This window comes from Natator depressus, chromosome 3, assembly GCF_965152275.1.
Source record: "Natator depressus isolate rNatDep1 chromosome 3, rNatDep2.hap1, whole genome shotgun sequence".
NCBI lineage: Eukaryota > Metazoa > Chordata > Testudines > Cheloniidae > Natator > Natator depressus.
The window spans coordinates 198,089,458-198,111,620 of record NC_134236.1 but is presented as its reverse complement, the minus strand read 5'-3'; the positions used below and the strand labels follow the sequence as shown (position 1 = coordinate 198,111,620).

The following is a 22,163-nucleotide window of genomic DNA, read 5'->3' as shown; positions in this document are numbered from 1 at the left end:
CCTGTCACCATGTACTTGCCATTTTACCTCACTGGGGCTGAAGCTGTATAAAGGTAACAGTTTGGTTTTAGTTTTGAAGATCTTGCAAAAAGATAGTCCCTCCTCTCTTCCTGGAAAAGCCAGACAGACCAGTTGGATACCTTTCAGGCCTCAGCTCAGAACTTTATTTGTTCATCCCTCTGCCTTTTTAAAGTAGAAAGACCTGACACACTCTTAAGAACTGAGAACCTTATTGATTTAAACAAATGGCTAATCCCAATGCTGTCAGCAATGGACATCTACATTGTCATCAGAAACGGAATAATCTCTTAAAAAGTGGAATCTATAAGAAAAATGGAATTGCTAAAGAAATTAAGGTAAGATTTAACCACTTATTTAATTGCTCTGAAATCATTTAGATGAACAGTTACAAATTTATTTAATAAGAAAGCTTTGTAATCATCTGTCTTCATTTTTCATTGAATGGATGGTACACTACTGGCTTTTTCTGTTAAGTTTTATCCACATGGGACCTGATCCTGCATTCTTTGCATCACTGGCTGAAGTCAATGAGTTTTATGGGTGCTCAAGGACTATAGAGTGGAGCCCTTGACCGAACTAGATTTTGATATTTCATATTAGAAATAGAGAAACCACACACACTTTAAAGTTGTGGTTCCCTAAAGCTTTCCTACTCGTGGTGCTGATACTGGTTTGAAAACTTATTTTATCCTTTTAGAAAGTTTGTGTGAAGTGTTTTTATTATGATTTGATGCTGCACACGTGTGACTTAGAAATGAGGAAGGAGAAAGTTTTTGTTGTTGTTGTCTGTAGCTTGATTTTCCTGGTGATTATACTATTGTATGCCTGGCATTGTGTCTAGTTTACCAAGGCATGCTTAGCAGGCTTAACAATTGATCTTTTTTTATTTACACTAATTTTACATTGTTGTCAGTACTTAAAAATCAGATTAATCTGCAGACCACTCTTTCAAAGTGTTGACCTGCCTCTTTGAAACCACAGCCTTTCATGTGCATGAATGCCTCACTACAGCTAAAGAGAGGTGCATGGTTTTCGCCATATGGTACATCAAAACCACAGGTGTTCTCTTGTTAAACAGGTTGTATGGACTACATTTTAAAAGATGTGTGTAGGTGAAGCCTATCATTATCATAAATGTGCTGGATTTTCAAACCAAAGTTGTGCTGTTTTTGAGACTATATTGATGGCTACATCATTTTTGACCTAAAGTTTCAGTTGAGAATAGAAAAGTTTAAGAGCTAAATTTTGTGCTTTGTGCCTAAGTGCTTACCTGACATTTTTTTTTCTAATTTGGCCTATGTCTAAAGCTTTAGGCAGTGACTGTAGCTCTTTGAATTGCCAGGCTCAGATGCATTAAAAGCAAGAAACTTCTGTCTTAAGTCTTTTCATAATGAGAAGCTCATTCATTTACCACCCTCATTAAGGCGGGTAAGGACACACCCAATGTAAAAGTTAGTGGGTGCTGGCTCCAGGAGTCTCCAGCGTGAGTGGCTCTTGGTTTCTGGCCCAACCCCATTGTGGAAGGGAAGAAAACTTGTGCAATGACAGGGAAAACCATGTCTTGGGATTTGCTCCTATAAACCAAATGTAAAATTCTGTGACATCATTTTAAAAATTAAAAATATTTCCATTTGTAATGTATGAAATCTATACTTTTAGCATTGGTAGTAAATTCTTAGGTGTGCATCTCACCCTCCAGAAATAGTTAAGTGGCTGGACAAAGAATGAGAAATTGTTACAGTAGCAAATTCAGAAGTGTGAAAAGCTTTGCCACCTATTAATAAATAGGAATATAGCCAGAAAAACAGAATTGCATGTATTTGGGGGTGAGTGGTAAGAAAACAATGACTGGGACATGGGGGGGTGGTTACTTGATGCACCTGTAAAAGTTGGGAATTATGACCCTTAAACACCAAATCGGTGGAGGAGAGGGGGGTATTATTCAATAATTTTGCTGTTGAGGGGATTTGAGGGGTACAGAGTGTTTTACTGGGTGGGTTCAGTTGATGGAGGGCTGCAGCTGGTTCTGCCTCTTGGTTTCCTTGGTCTCCTGCTTTTTGTGCTATTGGACCTCGCAGTTGCTGCAGCTCTCAGTCCATGCCCTGGCACAACATGGCCACCCACTGCACGAATGCCTCATCATCCTGCTTCCGATGAATCTGCCCCTTCCCTGATGGGCTGGGGCATCCATCTACAAACGACCAACCAGTAGAACCCTGAGGTGCTCATAGCCTTCCAAGCTGGGGGTCAAGTCCCTGTTGGATTTTTCATTGCTCCACCGCTTGTTTGGCGACTCCGCAGTGAATGTGTCCGGGGGCTGCTGCCAGTCGAGGTGCCAGCCTCAAGAGCTTTGGGGCTGCCACTGCCGTTGTGAAAGAGACAGCATTCTAATATGTAGCACTTTCCAGCTTTGTATCTCAAAGCTGTTATGGGGGGGAATATCATTATCCCCAATGTATAGATGGAGAAACGGATGCACAGAGATATTAAGTGGCTCACTCAAGGTTGCAGCGAGTCAGTGCAGATCTGGTCTGAGAATCCAAAACTATGTCTATGCTGCCTGCCGTTCAGACTGCTGCACTGTAACCCCCCGGGAGGATGCTGTGGGCATGAACTAAAAGGCTCCTTGTTCCCATTCATGTAAGTCCTTTTTGAAAAGCATTAAATGAACACAAACCAAGAATGCAAACTAGGAACCTTTGAGTTCAGGCCTGCAGTATCCACACAGGGCGGCGGGGGGGATGGTTTACAGCCCAGCACTTCGGTGCACACTGCTGTTTATGCCCTCATAGCCCAAACTGCAGGGCAGTGTAGACAAGCGCAGATCTCCTAAATTCCAGTCCCAGGCCCTGTTATTATCTGTCTGCCCTATTCAGAATACCCCATGCTGCTTCTCTCATTGAACTACATTGCCTGCTACAAACACAGATTGAAGGAGGAGGGGACAAGAACAGACAGGAGAGCTGTGTACAACAGGAATCTTGTTCCTGATAGGAATCTACCTTTCCTTGTCTGGTCTGTCTCTTCCTCCCAGCTAACCCTGCCCTCGTTTTATCATGTTTGCCAGTTCTTTGCCATCCAGACATGTAGTGGATGCTGCTGCTACTCTGTCTCTGGTACTTGTCTGGCCTCCATCACTGTAGCACTTTACAATCCTTAATGTATTTATCATGACAGCTGCCCTGTGACATAGGGAGACTCCATTATCGCCATGTTACCGATGGGGAATGGAGGCACAGGGAAACTAAGTGGTCAGACAGGAAGCCTGTGGCAGAGCAGGAATTGAATCCAGGTCTGTCATAATTCAGGCTGGTGTTCTAATCACTGAACCTTTTCCCCCACTTATCCTTGCTCCTCACCCTGACCCCACTTTTCTGCCCATTCATTACTGATGAGTAAGTGACATGCATGGGGAGTATCCCACTGAGACAGGATGCTTGGATGATGTAGTTGATAAAATTGGCTCTGACACTGATCTTTAACTAGTCACTTAGACCCAGATCAACAAAGGTATTTAGGCTTCTAACTTGCATTGAAATCAAGACCCATCCAAGACCACAGGCAAGTGCTCGGGGCAGGTATCCCCTCCCACCACTTGTGCTGCTGTGACTACACTCTACTTTTAGCATGCTAGCTCAATCAGAGCTAATGGGCGTATATCTTCTGAAGCTTGGAATCATGCCCCCCAGCTCAAAGTGCGGACATACCTCCTGCTTAGGCCTATGGTTTCTCAGGGTAAGTGGTAGCTTGAGAGGGGACACAGAGGCTACAATGTGGTCGTGAAAGTGGCCCCACACAAAGCCAGGAACTGGAGGATGCAGCAAGAGTTGCATGTGAGGGTACATCTGCACAGGGATAAAAATCTTGTGGCTGGCCCTCCGTGACTGTGAAGGGTCCCAGAGCTTGGGCTCCGGCTTGAGCCTGACCGTCTACATCGCAATTTTTAGCCCTGCAGTCAGAGCCCCACTAGCCCACATCAGCTGACCCAGGCCAGCCCTGAACGTGCCGTGGGTCTTTTATCCCTCTGTAGATGTACCCAAAGTGATCGACTGGCACATCAGACTTTGCAGAGTTCAGCCTCATAAATTTCTTTGCTGAGAAGCTAGCAGCAAGCAAGCCGATTTGGGTTGGGATCAGTGACACGTTTTGCATTTGAATGGTGTGAGAACATGTGTGTGTGTGAGAGAGAGAGAGAGAGAGACTGTCCTGGACCCGCAAAAACCCAAAACGTTTGTTCTCAATGGAGGGTGTTTTCAAATGGGCTGTGGAGCTGGGGACAAGGGGCAGAGGGCAATTTGAAATTACCAGGTGTGGGGAGGAGTCAGGCTCTCCCCAAGTCTAGCAATTTGTGGCATGCTATTGCTGATGGCAGAGGATGATGGGAAAAGAGGTAACATTAAGTGGGGAGCAATGCAGGAGTTCCAGGGCACTCTGCTAGGAGAGATGCTGTTGTCTTTGGGAAAGAGGCCTAAGGCCCTGGCGGAATGGGACTGTGGGAGAGAGCCAACCCTCTCCCCTTTTTAATGCAGGAAGTTCCCATATAGAGGAAAGCAGAAATTGTATGGCTCCTTGTTCTGGGACCTTTGGTAAGTCACTCTGTTTGACCAGCTCTTCATTGCGATCATAACAGTCAGGAGACCTAGTTTACAACAGGGTTACATGTGGTAATGCAGACAAGGCCCAACTGTGTCCCCATAACGAGGCTGATCACTTGAATTACCCAGGGGTTTAACCTGATTACAGGGATATGGTTAAAAGACGGAGTGTAGATAGAGCCCCCTAACCATGTTGTAGCTGGGGAGGAGACGGGGGCGGCAACTGGATTATAATTAAGTTCCCTCCCTTTTAATTGGTCCCTGTAGACCCTGCTGGTGTGCACTCATGGTCCCCTAGTGCACTTTAATGTACTACAGTTTCAAAGAGCCACAGAGTTCCTATGTGATATTGGACAAGTCATATAAACCAGAATGTTCACAGGTGTGTTCCTCATATTCTGAGTGCCCAATGTAAGTCACCTGCAATGTGGCTTGCAGTTCTGAGCATTCAATACTTCTACAACTGAAGTCAATGAGAGCTGTGGTGTGAACATATAAAATGGTAAATTCTCCAAAAAATCATCCCATAGACATCTCAAATTGGGCACCTTAAACATATGTACCCTTTTGTCCTTAATCTCTCTGGATACATCTACACAGCAAAAAAAAAAAAAACAAACCTGCAGCAGCTAGTTTCAGAACCTGGGTTAACTGACTCAGGCTCATAGAGCTCACACTACAGGGCTAAAATAGCAGTGTAGACTTTCCCGCTTAGGCTGGAGCCCAGGATTTGAGACCGTCTGGTCTCCACCTACCCCCTTGGATATTCATCTCAGACTCACCCACCCCTTTATCAGTCTCTTCCCATCTCACCACTTTCTATGCCCAGTTCCTTGCCTCTCTGCATTCCAGCTGGACTTCTCATCTTTGCTGCCTGGGTGCCAGCACAGGAAACATTGAGAGCATAAGGCTGACAATCTCCTTGTTCTTTGTTCATATGCCTGGTGCTACCATGGCCACTGGCTCCTGGGAGAACAATTGCAGGGAAAGTCCAGCTGAGTCTCTGCAGCCCTGAGCCTGACCGTGCCCAGTACAAACGGAAGCTTTGAAGACTATAGCTGTCAAAGTCTAAGAAGTCTCTATTGAGCATGTGTAAATAGAAAATGTTGGAGGCTTATAACTTGGCCAAATTTGGGCACCTTTTCACAGGAACAGCAAAAGACAGACTCCTGACCACAGGACATCCTCTCCTGCAAAATTTCAACCTCTTGCTGTAAAGCCTGGAGCCTCTCAATAAAACAGTTGTAAGAATTTTTTTAAGTGGTAAAACAATGTATTTTTTCCCTAGCATCATTCTGAGAAATGACCAAACTATTTTAGCTGAAATATATTTCCTAAAAATATCAGCCTGAGGTGAACGCTTGGCACAAAACATTGCAGCCCAAATCATTCAAGTCTGGTGACCTCAGAATGTTGGACAAGCTTAACGATCTGCATTCCTCCTCGTGCCACCTAAAATGAAGTCTAAAAGGCAGCAATACTCCCAGCTGGTCTTTGGATGACAACGATTGTTAAAAGTACATATTAGGATCTCAGAACTATTTAGTGGTGAGTTTTGTTTGCAACCATCTGCATTCTTCCAAGGCTCTTTTCTCAAGATAAATCTATAAAACCTTCTACAGGAGCAAACTGCTGGGATAAATTTAATATAATTTAATGGATTTTAATTTAATTAATTCCTAGCTGAAAAGCTACTTAATATAAACTCTTTTTCATATCAGCTTATTCTTCTCCAACAAAAACAGGTACTAAAAGGAAGCCATACACTCCCTAATTTAATTGTGTACCAAATTCTGATACTCCAGTATTTGGACTGCCTACCTTGCCCGTTTATTATATAATATTTTTATTAGACCAGCTTCTGTTGGTGAAAGAGACACACTTTCAAGCTTACACAGAGCCAGCGGCACCGAATTCCAGAGTTCCTGGGGGGGTGCACCCCCATTCTGCCCCAGGCCCCACCTCCACTACACTCCTTCCCCCCAAGCCCCCACTCCCACCATGCCTCTTCCTGACCCATTCCGCCCCCCCCCCCGCCTGTTTCTGCCCTCCTGCTCCTCCCCCTTTTCCCCAGCGCCTCCTGCATGCTGCCGAACAGCTGATCACCAGCAGGCAAGAGGTGCTGGGAGGGAGGGGGATGAGCTGATCCGCAGGGCTGCAGGTCAGTGCTGAGCATGTCTCTTTCACCAACAAAAGTTGGTCCAATAAAAGATATTACCTCACCCACCCTTGTCTCTCTAATATGCGGGGACCAACATGGCTACAACATTTGCAAACAGTTTAGATGGCATTTTGCCTTTTATGACAAATAGAGTCATTTCTGTCCGCATTCTTTACCTGTGGTGCTAGCCAGAGATATAGCATAACATATAACTAATATCAGCAACAAGAAAATGATAGGTTAATGGATCTCTGGGGGCTGTCTAGGTCTCTATAAAACTAGACTTTAGCCATCACTTAATAAAAATAGTAATTAAAATCTTGCTGCCTTTAACATCATGCTGGCTGTAACTGTGCAGTGAAGATTAAAGTCCCGTTTTATAGGTTGTTTGGCAGCTGCCTACATCCCTTTCTCCTTTCATTTTGTGTGCGTCTGCTTGCACTGGTGAGCTGCAGAAGAATGAATGATTGTTTCTTTGTTAGGGGCAGATCGGATCTGAAGAACTATATAGAAGCACTTCGTAGATTTTTAAAAATCACTTTCACTCTGCTGCTATTTAGTATCGGTGAAGCGGCACAGGGCAGAAAAATAGAAGTAGGAATGAATGAGGAAGAGGAAAAACTGGATAGTTGGAGGGAAGTCTACATTTCCTTCCACTGGCTAATCAGAGGTCTCCTGGAGTTCCTTGTGGCGAATGTGTGTTTGCACAAATCATTTGCAGAAAGAGTCCACACCAGAAATCCTTGCATTTTGTGAGAGCTTGGGGGGGAAAATGCGGGAGAGGGATTTTAGTAATTTGATTAGAAAGGGTAGCAGGAATGAAAGGAGCAGAGTACCAGAGGCAACTGAAGTCAAAGAATTCCTCGCTTGGTGATACTTCAGTCCAATCAAAGAGACAGAGCTTCCAGTGAGATCCTTCAGAGCAGCTGGATTGTGAAGTGGGGAGTTTGCACCCCAGGACAAACTCACTGTGTGTACTCCTGTTTCTGCCGCACAGGGAACTGCATGACACCCTGTGCCCAGACAATTCCCTTACACCATTGCTTGTACCAGGAGTCTACAGGCAACAGTGTCAGGTGACATCTGAATATTAGCAGCAGGCTGGCATAGAGCAGGATCTTGCTGCTGCATTTGACCACTGTGTGACTCAAGCAGTGGAGCAATTTTGAACACAAAGAAAGATGGAGGGCAACGAGACCTTCCTGCATAGCTCCATGAGGTCACATGCCCATGAGACTCCCAACATTTGCTTTGACCTCTTCAGCTAGATCCTCCCCTTTGCTCTCCAGGCCTTCCCAATAGTAGACTTTGACATGTGCTCTTAGTTTCCTCCTTCCCTCTCCACATATCCTTCCATGCTTTCCCCTCAGCTTAGTGAGGACCAAGCTTTTCCTCAGTAATGAGATCTCGGAGTATGTTCTCACCGCAAACATTGAAAGATCTGCAGCCCCTTCAGCCAGCCTCAAGCTGCGCTTTGCTTCCTCGGGGAGGTTCTGGCTGGGGATCAGCTTTCCAGCCTCTAGATGAAGCCAGAAGGTGGTGACACATAGTATGCAGAGTTCTGCCCCACACAGTGGCGCTGGAATGAGCAGTGGTGGGGATGCAAGAGTAATAATACCAACCGACCACACGGCCTCCGTCATGTACAGGGCTCACAGTTTTGTTCAATGGCTTTCAGCCTCCCCACTAGAAGAACTGTTCTGTCACCCCTGGCCACACATCCATCTCTATAATCACATATAGAATTTCTACCTAAATTGCCCCTCTCCAGGCCAGAAAGTCAACCGCCTGCACCAGAAAGTCAGGGAGGTGGCATAGGATATGTGGTATTGGTGTGCAGAAAGTTCAGCGTAGTATGCTGCTAACAGAATCCAATTTTTAAAGCATGGAATGGGAGGGGTGGGACGAATGGGAATGGGAGGGGTGTGACGAAACTGGTACTGGAACAAAGGATGCCATGAGGATCAGTAGGGGTCATGGAGATTCTCATGGTGCCTCAGATAGGCAGCCAGCCAGCCAACAGGAGCAGAGTTGTCAGTTTAGTAATGATAGGTATGGGAGTATTTTTCCAGTGACTCCAATCCTCTAACCTAGACAGCTTGTGTGACACGTAGGCAGACATACTTCATTTCTCAGAAACTAAATAAAGCAGAGTCTCCTCACAACATCCTTTAGACCCGTCCTTCACTTTTGTAACAAGTCCCATGGTAACAGTCCTCAGTGATCTCCAGTGAGTAACCCTGAAGTGTGTCATCTGCAGACAAACACTCCTCTCCCGATGCACTGACTTCATCTGCATCATCCTGTGATTGCACAACAGACTGTCACATCTTCTGTACCTGAAAGACCTGCCTTCTCCCTCCATTCCCAGAAGCCCTGCCTGTTTGCTGCTAAATAGACTGATTTCTGTGCTGTGGTCTGCCCCCAGCAGAGATGCTATAATGAAGCTTTGCTGGTGCTCTTTAGGGTAGTTTCTTTGCAGTTGTAGAGGGCCTAACGTTTCTGTTTTGTAGTTCTCCCTAGACTGCTGCTGTGCCTACCTCTCTTGTTAGCTTCATGTGGTGAAGGCCAATAAAGGCAGTCCCAAAGAAGAGCTTGCTTAAAGTAACACAGCTGTGGGGAGAGATCTATAAATGTCCCCCCAGGTCACTGGACAAAGAGCCCCCATGCAGACTATTTTTGTGATCTGCCCCCACCCCTCACAGTTTGGGCCATGTATATTCACAAACACACAGTCATTATGTGTCACTGACCATAGTGATGTGGATGGGAAATTAGAGACCAGTAAAGACAAGGCTCTATAAGAATATAGATTGAAGAATTTTCTCTCTCTGCCTGCTCATCCTCACTCTGAAGTCCTCCAACCTTCTCCCTGAAAGAAACTTAAACCCAGTGACTCAAAAGAGCACTCCTACAGTTCAGCTAATCAGGTAACCAATCATAAGCCTCAAACTTCTGATGCTTTTAGCAATATCTGCAACCAACTATTTGCAAGCAATCAGTAGGATAAAAATGATGTTAGAAAATAGTGACTGATGTATTTCTTATTTACTAGATTGATTTTTTTTTATTCAGGATTTGTGTCAAGCTCTGTTTGAATGGGAATTGGAATTCAATTAAAAATGCACAAAAACATCATTTTATTTTTTTTATTAGTAGTAGTAATTAAATAAAACTACCTTAAATGTGCTGGATACATGATAAACTTTTTCTTCTTAAAACATATTTTTCTTTTAAAACTCACTGATTCATTAAACAAAGGAAGTGTTATCAGTAGTAAGTGAATTGAACTGATTGTTTCTGGTCACCATGTCCTTTGAGAGTTTAAAACTAGCTGATCTTTTCCTCTCACACCTAATTTTTATTCATAGATTGGAAGAGGAAAACAAGCTTTCCTCCTTTTTCAACTCCCAATCAGTTTCTTGACCTTGAATGAACTAGTCATTGAACTGAACTAGTTGAATAATGAATACAATATTCTTTCTGCACCTGCAGAAGAGGGTTCTGTTGTCAAAAGCTGTGTTAGCACTTCCACAAATTCTGTGGAATGCCTTTCACCATTTCAGTGGTTTGTCTTGTTTAAGACTTTGGTGGCAAACATACTACTAAATAACTCTTTTAATTATTTAATTTAAATTATTTTAATAGTTGATAGTAAGTTTAGTCCTTAACATAAGTTGTCGTATTTTCAAATTTAATTTAAAATAGATTAATTCTTTTAAAATATATTTAAATTTAAGTTCAGTTTTAATTGGTTTTTATCTACCTTGCTTCTCAGTAGCTGAGGCTCAAGAGTTGTCCTCACCATGAATTTGTCCTTGGACCTCATTGCTTGCTATTCTTTCTCTTTCTGCCCCTTTGTTCAACTCATCTATCTTACTGGCCCCTTACTAATATGCCTCCTGAAGTGGAGGGTGTATCTTGCACACCTAACTAACCATGTAGTGAAGCAAAGAACGACATTTGACATAGCATATTTGATACAGTGTATTGCCAGAAGGAGGAGGATGAAGGATGGGATATGTAGTTAGGAGGAAGGAGAATCTTTGGGTTACTGACAAATTACATATGCAAAGTACTCCTGTTGGAATCAGATTTACAAATCAGAACATTATGACTACCCATAATCCCAAGCATTGCTGTTAACCTTGTGGAACCTACTTGGAATTTATAACAGAAACAAAACAAGCTAATATTACTTACTACACCTTCAGAAAGAAAGAAAAATTCTCGTTCTACTTCAGTTCATTTTTTTGAATTAACTTATAAAGTCCTATTGGCTTTAGAGCTCAGTTCATCTCAAGCTAGAACAAGTAGTTATTTTTTGTGCAATCTACAGTTTCCTTAACTTGAAATCACTGAAGGCTAGATTCTTAAAACAGTATCTTGCCAATGTTTTTGTATTTATCATTCCAGCATAAGTCATTCAATAAGAATGTCCAAAACAAGGCCCATAAAGCAAAATCACTTTAATGATAAAGTAACCAAGAAAACTGTGAGCCTTAAAAAGACAAAAGTCTCAAGACACCTTGTGGTTTAAAACAGAATTAAGCAGGATGCTAGACATTAATTTAAAAGGTGGAGGATTTTCCCTAAATAGAAGATGAACTCTTTTGGAAATCTAACCCCAATTGTGAGTGTTAAGAAGTTCTGAAAATCTGGCCCTATCTCTTAATCAGTGTAGCAAACAGGAGTGATCTCTTTTTAATTAACTTTGATTACTTAAAACGGGAAGGGAGGAACCATATCCTAATCAGATTATTCTGCAACCAGATACTGTAGGCATATCTTCTAAAGCAGTCAGATTACCATAATATCTGGACAGGTTTCAGAGTAGCAGCCGTGTTAGTCTGTGTTCGCAAAAAGAAAAGGAGTACTTGTGGCACCTTAGAGTCTAACAAATTTATTTGAGCATAAGCTTTCGTGAGCTACAGCTCACTTCATCAGACATGAAAGTTCACAAAAGCTTATGCTCAAATAAATTTGTTAGTCTCTAAGGTGCCACAAGTACTCCTTTTCTTTTTGCGAATAATATCTGGAGTAACTCAATTTAGATACCAATTTCACACCTATAAAGATCAAAGTATACATTTAAACAAAGACCTACAATTGCTTTTTTCTGGTGCAGTTTTTAATAATTCAGATAACAATATTGCATGTAAGAAATCAATCAAATCAGGTACCAGTGATCTTGAAAACTGATCCTCCCTGTCATATTAAGCTTACTAGTGTCTTTAATTGTCAACAGCTTAGAAAGAAGAGCCTTCACTTAGATGATAGCTTACTAATGAGGGAGGGAAAGAAGTGTTTAGAGCAGCTGCTAAATCAGAGAATTTGGTCTGATTATCCTAAGGAGTGAACAGTGTTGAAAGGCAAAGTAGTGATGAGGTGGAGTTGCTTGAGAAAACAAAATGCTTAACGAGAACTAGGTCAAAGGAGTGATTAAGATGTAGGTGTGGGTGTCAGTAAAGCTGGAGTCCAAAGGAGAAGAGTAAGAAGAGAGGAAGTAAGAGTCACATGGATTGCCAGTGTGGAAGCTGATAGCAGTCAGGATGAGAGTGAAGAACTGAGGAGAGCGTGAGCTATAGCCAGGGAAAGGCATAGGCCATTATGTGACTGCAACCTGAAAGGAGAAGGACAGGAAGAGCCAAGACAGAGAGCATCAAAAGAAGGCATTGAGGGAGGGGCTGAAAGCAAAAATGGGGAAGAGAGGAGTCATCCAATGCCATAGCCTTCAGGCTCAGGAGCATGGAAGGAGTCCATCAGAAGAGAGGGCACCCAGAGTTGGAGTGAGATAGTCAAGTCTGGAAGAGGGCAAGGTACTAGAAGAGATGGTAGACTGCAGAGTTTTAGAGATGGAGAACTGAGTGGAAATAGACCTAGTGGGAAGAGAAGAGGCTAGAAAGGATGGGAAGAAGGGAAGATATAATGGCTTTTAGGGAGAGCAAAGATTATTACAGATGTCAGCAGGAAAGAGGATGGGGCATCATTTGCTGGGGGGGGGGACATGGGGCAGTTGCCCCCCAAAAAAACTTGGTTTGCACTCCTTTCCCTCCAGATTTTCATAGCTCCTCACAGGTCAGTGCTGTGGTGTCTTCCTCAGATCTGCAGGGCTGCTGTGGATTGGGCTGGGCTAGGGTCCCTAATTGCTGTGTTGTCACTGCCACCCTCCTCACCCCGCTGGCTGAACAGGAAGCACCGGGAGCATCCAGAGCTGGATCTGAGCAAGCCCACCCCAATCCCTGCCTTAGGCTGACCATTGTTGAGACAGCCCCCTTCCAGCCCTTCTCCCCACCCTACTCCCTGAGATAGGACCAGCCTGCCATCTCCCCACCCACCTCTGGAATGGGAGTGGCCGTTAACCCCCCACAAGTAGCTGTGGCTTCAGCAGGAGGCAGAAGCAGGGATGCTGATACAAATTCCCCCCTCTCCCACTCCCCACTGAATTTTTCTGAAATGGCGCCCCTGAAGGAGGAAGCACAAGAGGTGGTAGAGGTGAGAAGACCTGTAATAATGGGTGAGGAAGGGTCAGAAGCAGTGGGAGAAGAGAAGAACTAGAATAAGAGGGAAGGAGGAAGCCAAGGGGATTGCTCATGTGAGTAAAGCTACTTGCGTATGTATGGGTTAAAAAAGAAACTAGTTCATGGAGGAAAGGTCCATCAATGTCTATTAGCCAGAAGGGGCAGGGATGGTGTCCCTAGCCTCTGTTTGCCAGAAGCTGGGAATGAGCACCAGGGGATGGATCACTTGATGATTACCTGTTCTGTTCATTCCCTCTGGGGCACCTGAAATTGGCCACTGTCAGAAGACCGGACACTGGGCTAGATGGACCTTTGGTCTGACCCAGTATGGCCGTTCTTGTGTTTTTAAGTCTTTTTGGACCCTAAATTATGAACTTGACAGATAAATGAAACTATAGCTTTCACCAGAAAGGGGGAAAGGTGAAGGACACAGGTTATGGATGTATGGCAATGTGACTGATCAGTATAGGTATTCCTCTAATTTGGTGGTTAAGATGGCAATCTTGGTAAAGTAAGCAAGCTTTTTTTTTTTGTAGGCAATGCTGCAGAAGTGAGATTTTAGGGGTGAATTGAATGAATCAAGGATAGAAGCTTGGCAGAGAGATTTTTGGCAGGGTCTGCTAAACATAAAGGGCAGCACAGGAGAAGGCACAGAGATGTTTTTGTAAGGAGACAAGTGGTATATTAAGGAGAGGTAGGGTGAGGTGGAAGTAGGTCAGTCAGAGATATAGGCAAGATGCTTGATGTTGAGCCTTGGAAACAAAGACAAGAACCTTAATCATGATGCCTAGCACAATGGGGAGCCAGTGAAGTGCCTCCAAGAGAGACAATGCTTGGATTTTTCAATTTTGAACCATAGCAGTCTGGATCCTACGGGATTCTTTAAAAAGAATTAGGTTACCAAACTACTGACAGAGGAGTGAACAGTGAGTGATGTGATTTAGATAGAGGTTAGCACATGGTCCAGACAAACAAACAAAAGCATGTGGACAAGTTGTTTTCCAGAATATTAGTATAAATAAAATTGTAATACTTAAAGGAAATATTTCATCGTTTTAATAAATATATTCAGCAAAATAGAAAAAACATCCTTACCAGTCCATGGTTGTTGCTCCCATCTTGTTACCATGCTCCCATTCTGAGCATGCTGGGAATAAACTTGTGATAATCAACTGTGAGACTTTATTAGGTTGGTCTTTGTGTACAAGTCTGTGCTGATATAAGTATTGTGATCTATTTTAATATGCTTCCTTGATATTAAAGAATTATGTCAAGTTTATCATTTCTTTCCAAATCCAACAGAGGGCCCTTATATATAGGGGGGGAAATAAAAAAGGTTTTCCTCACAAAGTCTATTTGTCAGATAACTGTCACTTTAAAGTGCCTGATAGTGTGTGTGTTCTACTCAGCCTCTCCAACAGCACAGCTTCCTCCCACAGCTCCTGACATGCACACCCACCTGACTAACTGGGAGGCTTTTAACTAGTTTCAGCCCCTGATTGGCTTCAGGTGTCTCAATCAACCTAGCCTTCTCCCTGCCTTCTGGAAAGTTCTTAATTGGCCCCAGGTGTCTTAATTGACCTGGAGCAGCTTCTATTTCACTTATCCTGGTACCAGGGATTTGTTTACCCTGGAGCTAATATATCTATCTCCCACTACTTTTCTATAGCCATCTGGTCTTGCCCCATCACATATCCCCGCCCCCCGCTCAAAACCATAGGGTTGGGCAACTTGGGACGCCAGGCAGTATGCTCGTGACAGACCATCAGCGTTGCCATGGTAGCATCCAGCCCTGTGCCGTATGCAGAACTGGAATGGTTGGGGGGATAAGAACCACCTGGTGACCCTTGCATTCTTTTCCTTATTCCGCTGCATCCACTGGAGGGGTGCATGGTCCGTCACAAGAGTAAATCGCCGGCCTAAGAGGTAATAATGCAGTGTCTCCATAGCCCATTTGACAGCAAGGCATTTTCTCTCGACTACTGCGTATTTCTGTTCTCTTGGGAGAAGCTTTCTGCTTAGGTAGAGGATTGGGTGTTCCTCTTCTCCCACCATTTGCGACAGAACTGCCCCCAACCCCACCTCAGAAGCGTCTGTTTGTAAAATAAATTCCCTGTTAAAGTCCAGGGCTATGAGTACAGGGTCATTACAGAGGGCCGTCCGAAGGTCTATAAATGCCCCCTCTGCTGCGTCGGTCCACTTTACGATATCTGGTCCTCGGGCCTTCACCAGGTCCATTAGGGGACTTGCCCTAGTGGCGAAGTGGGGAATAAAACGTTGGTAGTAGCCTACCATGCCTAGGAACGCACGGACCTGCTTCTTTCGGGTTGGCCGGGGCCAGCTTTGAATTGCCTCTAGCTTAATCGTTTGGGGCTTCACTATGCCCCTTCCCACAATATATCCCAGGTACCTAGCCTCTGCTAGCCCTATGGCGCATTTAGCGGGATTAGCAGTGAGGCCAGCCCGCCTTAAGGTGCGCAGTACTGCCTCAACTTTCTCCAAGTGGGTTCCCCAGTCTGGCGTATGGATGATGACATCATCTAGGTATGCAGCTGCATAACTAGTATGGGGGAGCAGCAGCTTATTCATGAGGCGCTGGAATGTGGCTGGGGCCCCATGTAGCCCAAAAGGGAGGACTGTGTACTGGAATAGCCCATCCGGGGTGGAGAATGCTGTCTTTTGTTTAGCTTCTTTGGTCAAAGGAATCTGCCAGTACCCTTTTGTCTGATCCAGTGTAGTCAAGAATCGGGCACTACCCAGTCAGTCAACCAGTTCGTCGATGCGTGGAATGGGGTATGCATCAAACTGGGATATTTCATTCAGTCGGCGAAAGTCATTACAGAATCTCATGGTACCATCAGGTTTAGGCACTAGAACAATTGGACTGGACTACTGACTGTAAGATTCTTCAATAACCCCTAATTCTAACATTTTCTTTACTTGGGCCTTGATTTCTTCTCTTTTGGCTGCTGGGATTCGGTAGGGTCTCAACGTTACCTTGGCTCCGGGAATCATGCAGATATGGTGATAGGTATCAGTCGTCCGCCCTGGTTTTGTAGAGAACACATCTCAGTTGCGATTAATCATGTCGGCTGTCTCGATCTTTTGGATCGGTATCAAGTCGGATGATATCCTCACTTGCTCGTGTAAGTTATCCTCCTGAGGAAGGGTCTCCTGCATGACTAAGCATGCCTCTCGATCGTGCCAAGGTTTTAGAAGATTGATGAGGTAAATTTGCTCCGATTTCCGGCGGCCTGGCTGCCGCACCTTGTAGTTCACCTCTCCCATGGCTTTGATTATTTCGTAAGGTCCCTGCCACTGGGCCAACAGTTTACTTTCTGCTGTGGGCACCAGTACCATCACCCGATCCCCTGGTTGGAACCATCGAAGCTTCGCTTGGTGGTTATAATGGGTTCATTGGGTCTCCTGTGCTCTCTCCAAGTGCTCCCATACAATGGCCGTAACTCGGGCTATCCGATCTCTCATCTGCAGTACATGCTCAATTATGTTCCTTCTGGGATTTGGCTCCTCTTCCCAGGCTTCTCTGGCTATATCCAATATGCCCCGAGGGTGGCGCCCATATAGTAGTTCGAATTGAGAGAAACCCGTGGAGGCTTGCGGAACCTCCCAGATGGCGAACATGAGGTAAGGCAATAGGGTATCCCAATCTTTCCCCATCCCGGCTCACCACTTTCCTGATCATGGCCTTGAGGGTCCTATTGAACCTTTCCACAAGGCCATCTGTTTGCAGGTGGTATACAGAGGTCCGTAGGGCTTGTACATGGAGCAATGAACAGAGATCTTTCATCAACTTGGACATGAAAGGTGTCCCTTGATCAGTCAATATCTCCTTGGGTAGCCAAACCCAGGCAAAGATGTGTAGTAGCTCCTTAGCTATTGTCTTGGAAGCTGTATTGCGCAGGGGAACAGCTTCCGGGTACCGGGTTGCATAGTCCAGTACAACAAGCACATGTTGGTGGCCCCGAGCTGTCTTCTCTAGGGGCCCTACCAGATCCATGGCTATCCGTTTGAAAGGAACCTCTATTATTGGAAGAGGTATCAAAGAAGCCCACAAGTGCGGGCGAGGGCTGTGTAACTGACACTCCGGACAAGAGGTGCAGTATTGCCGGACATCTTCACATACTCCTGGCCAGAAGAACCTCCGCAGGATCTGTGCCTGGGTTTTCTCTACCCCTAGCTATCCGCCAAACAGGTGACTGTGGGCAAGACTCAATATGGCTTTTTGATGTTTTCGTGGCACCAGAAGTTGTTGTATATCTTGCTCCTGCATTTGCACCACGCGGTACAGGAGATCTTTCTTCACTATAAAGTAAGGTCCGGGACCCCGGACCTTCCCATCCATGGGTATCCCATCGATCTCGGCCACCTCTTTCCTGGCGTTATCATATCTGGGGTCCTCCGCCTGGTCCCGCCCAAAATTCTCTCTCCCGGGACTAGCCTGCCCAAGCTCCCAGGGGCCGGCTTCTGCTTCTTCCAACGGCTCGCCGCCGTCATGGCTGGGGGCAGCTTCTGGCTCACCTTCTGTGGTGGAAATTTCTCTGTTGGCTGCTCGCGTCCATCTGCCTACTAGGGAGGTCTTCTGGCCCTGGGTCAGGATCCGGGTTCCTAAGGCCTTTGCGGCCTTCCTCTCTTTTTTTTGTCTTCCGGGTCTTTCAGGGGGCTGAGAACAGATCCTGAGAAATCTCAGCGAACATCAGGGGTTGACATTCCCCCGGTGACGAGTTGCTGTCCTCAGGGTCCCCACCTCCCTCCAGCCTCTCTGGGGGGAGTAAATTATCAAACCCTGGATAGTCCCTCCAATGACTACAGGATATGGGAGTTTAGGAACTACGCCCACGGTCACCTCAATGGGGTTTCCCTGAACCTCTATCTCCACTGGGATGGTGGGGTAATGGCTCACAGCCCCATGCACGCACGTCACTGCTACGCGTTTGGCTTGTAGCAGCTGACTACTTTTTACCAGCTTACCCGATATGAGGGTGATAGCACTCCCAGAGTCCACAAGCGCTGTAGTCTCTGCTCCATTTATCCTCACTGGCCTGGTGTAATTATGCGGGGCTAATGCGACCCCTGCGAGGTGGATAAGGGAGCATGGGACCTCCCAATCCCCCAAGTTACATTGCATAGGCTCCTCGGTGCTGGGACACTGTGCTGCTATGTGTCCCCACTCCCCACATGCATAACATCTATAATTGCTTTTAATCACTCCCCTATCCCGGGGGTTAGGGGGTTTAGTCCTGGGGTTCCCCCCACTCAGGCCAATCCCTTCCTTCTGGGGTCCCTGCTGGTTTTCAGCCCCCCCCTTCTTCCACCTAGGACTCCCCGGGGGTTTGGCTGCCCAACCTTCCAGGGTTGGGGTCGGGTGCTTGCTTCGAAAGGGGCCTTCCTTGGGTAGTCGGGTCAGTTCTCTGGCTGTCATCCGTCTTTCAACCAGTGTGATCATCTCGTCGTACGTGGACGGATTGTTCTGGCCTACCCCTTTGCGGAGATCTGGCGGCAGTCCCCGCATGTAATGGTCTATGACCAGGGTCTCCAAAATCTCCTCTGGCCTGCACACCTCGGGTTGTAACCACTTCTGCGCGAGGTATATGAGGTCGAATAGCTGGGACCTCGGGGGTTTGTTCTCCTGGTATTTCCACTCATGGAACCTCTGGGCCCTTACCGCTGCCGTTACCCCTGATCGTGCTAGGATCTCTGCCTTCAGACGGGTATAGTCAGTGGCATTCGTGGCAGGCAAGTCAAAGTAGGCCTTCTGGGCCTCTCCACACAAAAAAGGGGTGAGAGTGCTGGCCCACTGCTCCTGAGGCCATGCCTCATGCTGAGCAGTCCTTTCGAATGAGAGGAGATATGCCTCTACGTCATCTCCTGACGTCATCTTTGGCAGACAACCAGTGGCCCTCAGAGTTCGCATCCCATCGGACTCCCGGGCCTGGGTGGTGAGGATCTTCAGCTGGTCCACCACCTCTCTCAAGAGGGCACGATCTTGGGTTGCCTGGCTCACCAATAATTGATTGGTTTCCTGCTGTAGCCGCATAGACTCCTGTTGTGCCATTGCCTGAACCCGGGTGGCCTCCTGCTGGGCTGCCGTGGCTTGTACCAGAGCTCTTACCACCTCCTCCATTGTGGTACAAAGCAAACAAACAAACCAAAACAAAAAAAATCCAAAACCCCAGTGCACTTTTTTTAAACCTCTTTCTTCCGCCACACTGTGAACGAAATCCCACTCCTGACACCAGTTGTGACAAAGCTCTGTCCTTCCCTCCATGGGTCCCACGTTTCCTGGTGGATTTCGCTAGCCTCAGAGGCTCACTGTGACCCTGCACGTAACCCTTCTCTCTCTAGAGACAAGGGTCACAGTCTATGATGATGAGCCATTTTCATCATAAGCCAGCGAGGGAGGTGAGGAGAAGTTATCCTTCCTTGCACAGTCTCTGTTGTCTCCCAGTCTCACTGATTAATCAGGGGGCAAAGGTGGGGGAGGGAGCCCGGGCCCACCCTCTACTCCGGGCTCCAGCCCAGGGACCCTAATAGTATCAGCTATGGTAGCTGACCTTTTAGAAACATAACATGTACAATTCCCTGGGCTACTTCCCCCACAGCAGCCCTCACTTCCTCAAGCTCCACTTCACCCTTACCTCAGGGCCTCCTTCCTTGTGCCTGGTATGGTGTGTACTACTCAGCCTCTCCAACAGTGCAACTTCCTCCCACAGCTCCTCACATGCACACCCACCTGACTAACTGGGAGGCGTTTAACTAGTTTCAGCCAGCCCCTGATTGGCTTCAGGTGTCCCAATCAACCTAGCCTTCTCCCTGCCTTCTGGAAAGTTCTTAATTGGCCCCAGGTGTCTTAATTGACCTGGAGCAGCTTCCATTTCACTTAACCTGGTACCAGGGATTTGTTTACCCTGGAGCTAATATATCTATCTCCCACTACTTTTCTATAGCCATCTGGCCTTGCCCCGTCGCAGTACGTAAACGGATGCTAACTCTTTTGAATAGTTGACCTTGGTCTTTTCTTTATGGGAATGCAGAAATGTCCACGTCTTGTTCAGGGAGGCATAATGAACTTACATCATGAACTTTGTCTCTATTGTACTTTTCATATAGCAGTACGTATATTCCATTCAAGGTATAAATATTCCCTCAAAGGTTACAATATACTTTAACCGTGTGTTTTACTTAATGTGAGGCAATGCAGTGAGGATCCTTTAAAGATGCTGACTTCTCCACCCCACTCCAAAAGAATGTGATGATTCGTGCTTCTTAAATGTAATGTATTGTAATGTTCTATTGACATTCTCGTAAACAAATTTGGGGAATGTGGTCTAGATGAAATTACTGTAAGGTGGGTGCACAACTGATTGAAAGACCATACTCAATGAGTAGTTCTCAATGAAGAGGACTGTGATCAATTCTTCTCCATGTCCACTGAAGGTAGGACAGGAAGTAATGGGCTTACTGCAGCATGGGAGATTTAGGTTAGATATTAGGAAAAACTTTCTAACTATCAGGATTTAGGCTCCTATGGATGGTTGTGGAATCCCCATCATTGGAGGTTTTTAAGAACAGGTTGGATAAATACCTGTCAGGGATGGTATAGGTTTAGTTGGTCTTGTCTCATCAAAGTGGGCTGGACTTGATGATCTATTGAGGTCCCTTCCAGCCCTACATTTCTATGATGATATGGTTTCTATTCTATATAGGTTCTTATACTGCTCTCATCACCACCGTGTTTGGCAAGTGTGTTTTTGCTTTCTAGCTGGTATGTAAGTCCTGATCATTGTGGAAAGTTGACAGCATGAAATAATTTACAACATAGTTTGGTATGCTTTCCTTATTTATTTTTCTTTTTACTTGAGCATACTAGCTGTAGAATAGTTTTCTGTACAGTGTGTTCTAGTAGAATCCCAACTATCTGAACCTCCACTGTTTCTCTTTCTAACAAGCTGTTGACCTCTTCTATTAACTACAGATTATCAGATGATATTTTGATGTCACCCAAGGTTTTGGATTATCAGGATTCTACTGAAGTTCTAGAATGAAACAAGACAACCAAATGTAATTTATTTAAATGCAGAGGCAATATCTGCTTTATTTTAAAGAAAAACAATCCTTGATACAATGTTAGAATTGCTAATTCAAACAAATAAGTCAAATTAAAAAATGAATAAAAATTTATAACAGCACCAGTGCAGTTCTTAAAAGCAACTCGTATATGTTCTTCTTTGAGACACCCATCTGATTTCTGTAAGAACCACCCAAGAACCTTTTTCAATGTACAAGCCATGAAATCACTGCATCTCTCTGAACTTCAGATCCCCAAATCTTCCTTTGCCATAGAACCATTGAAGATTAGGGTTGGAAGAGACCTCAGGAGGTCATCTAGTCCAACCCCCTGCTCAAAGCAGGACCAACCCCACTAAATCATCCCAGCCAGGGCTTTGTCAAGCCGGGCCTTAAAAACCTCTAAGGATGAAGATTCCACCACCTCCCTAGGTAACCTGTTCCAGTGCTTCACCACCCTCCTAGTGAAATAGTTTTTCCTAATATCCAACCTAGACCTCCCCCACTGCAACTTGAGACCATTACTTCTTGTTCTGTCATCTGCCACCACTGAGAACAGCTGAGCTCCATCCTCTTTGGAACCCCCCTTCAGGTAGTTGAAGGCTGCTATCAAATCCCTCCCACACTCTTCCCTTCTGCGGACTAAATAAGACCAGTTCCCTCAGCCTCTCCTCATAAGTCATGTGCCCCAGCCCCCTAATCATTTTTTTTACCCTCTGCTGGACTCTCTCCAATTTGTCCACATCCTTTCTGAAGTGGGGGGCCCAAAACTGGAAGCAA

The 22,163-nt window shown here is 45.4% G+C and overlaps 1 protein-coding gene across 1 annotated transcript in view; it reads left to right on the top strand.

Moving 5' to 3' along the window:
• Positions 1-245: 245 nt before the first annotated feature.
• SPTLC3 (serine palmitoyltransferase long chain base subunit 3) overlaps positions 246-22,163 on the top strand; it is a 133,565-nt gene continuing 111,647 nt past the window's right edge. Inside the window, exon 1 of the mRNA XM_074947176.1 lies at positions 246-356. Within this exon, the coding sequence (XP_074803277.1) occupies positions 246-356 (111 nt within the window). The remainder of the gene's footprint in view (positions 357-22,163) is intronic.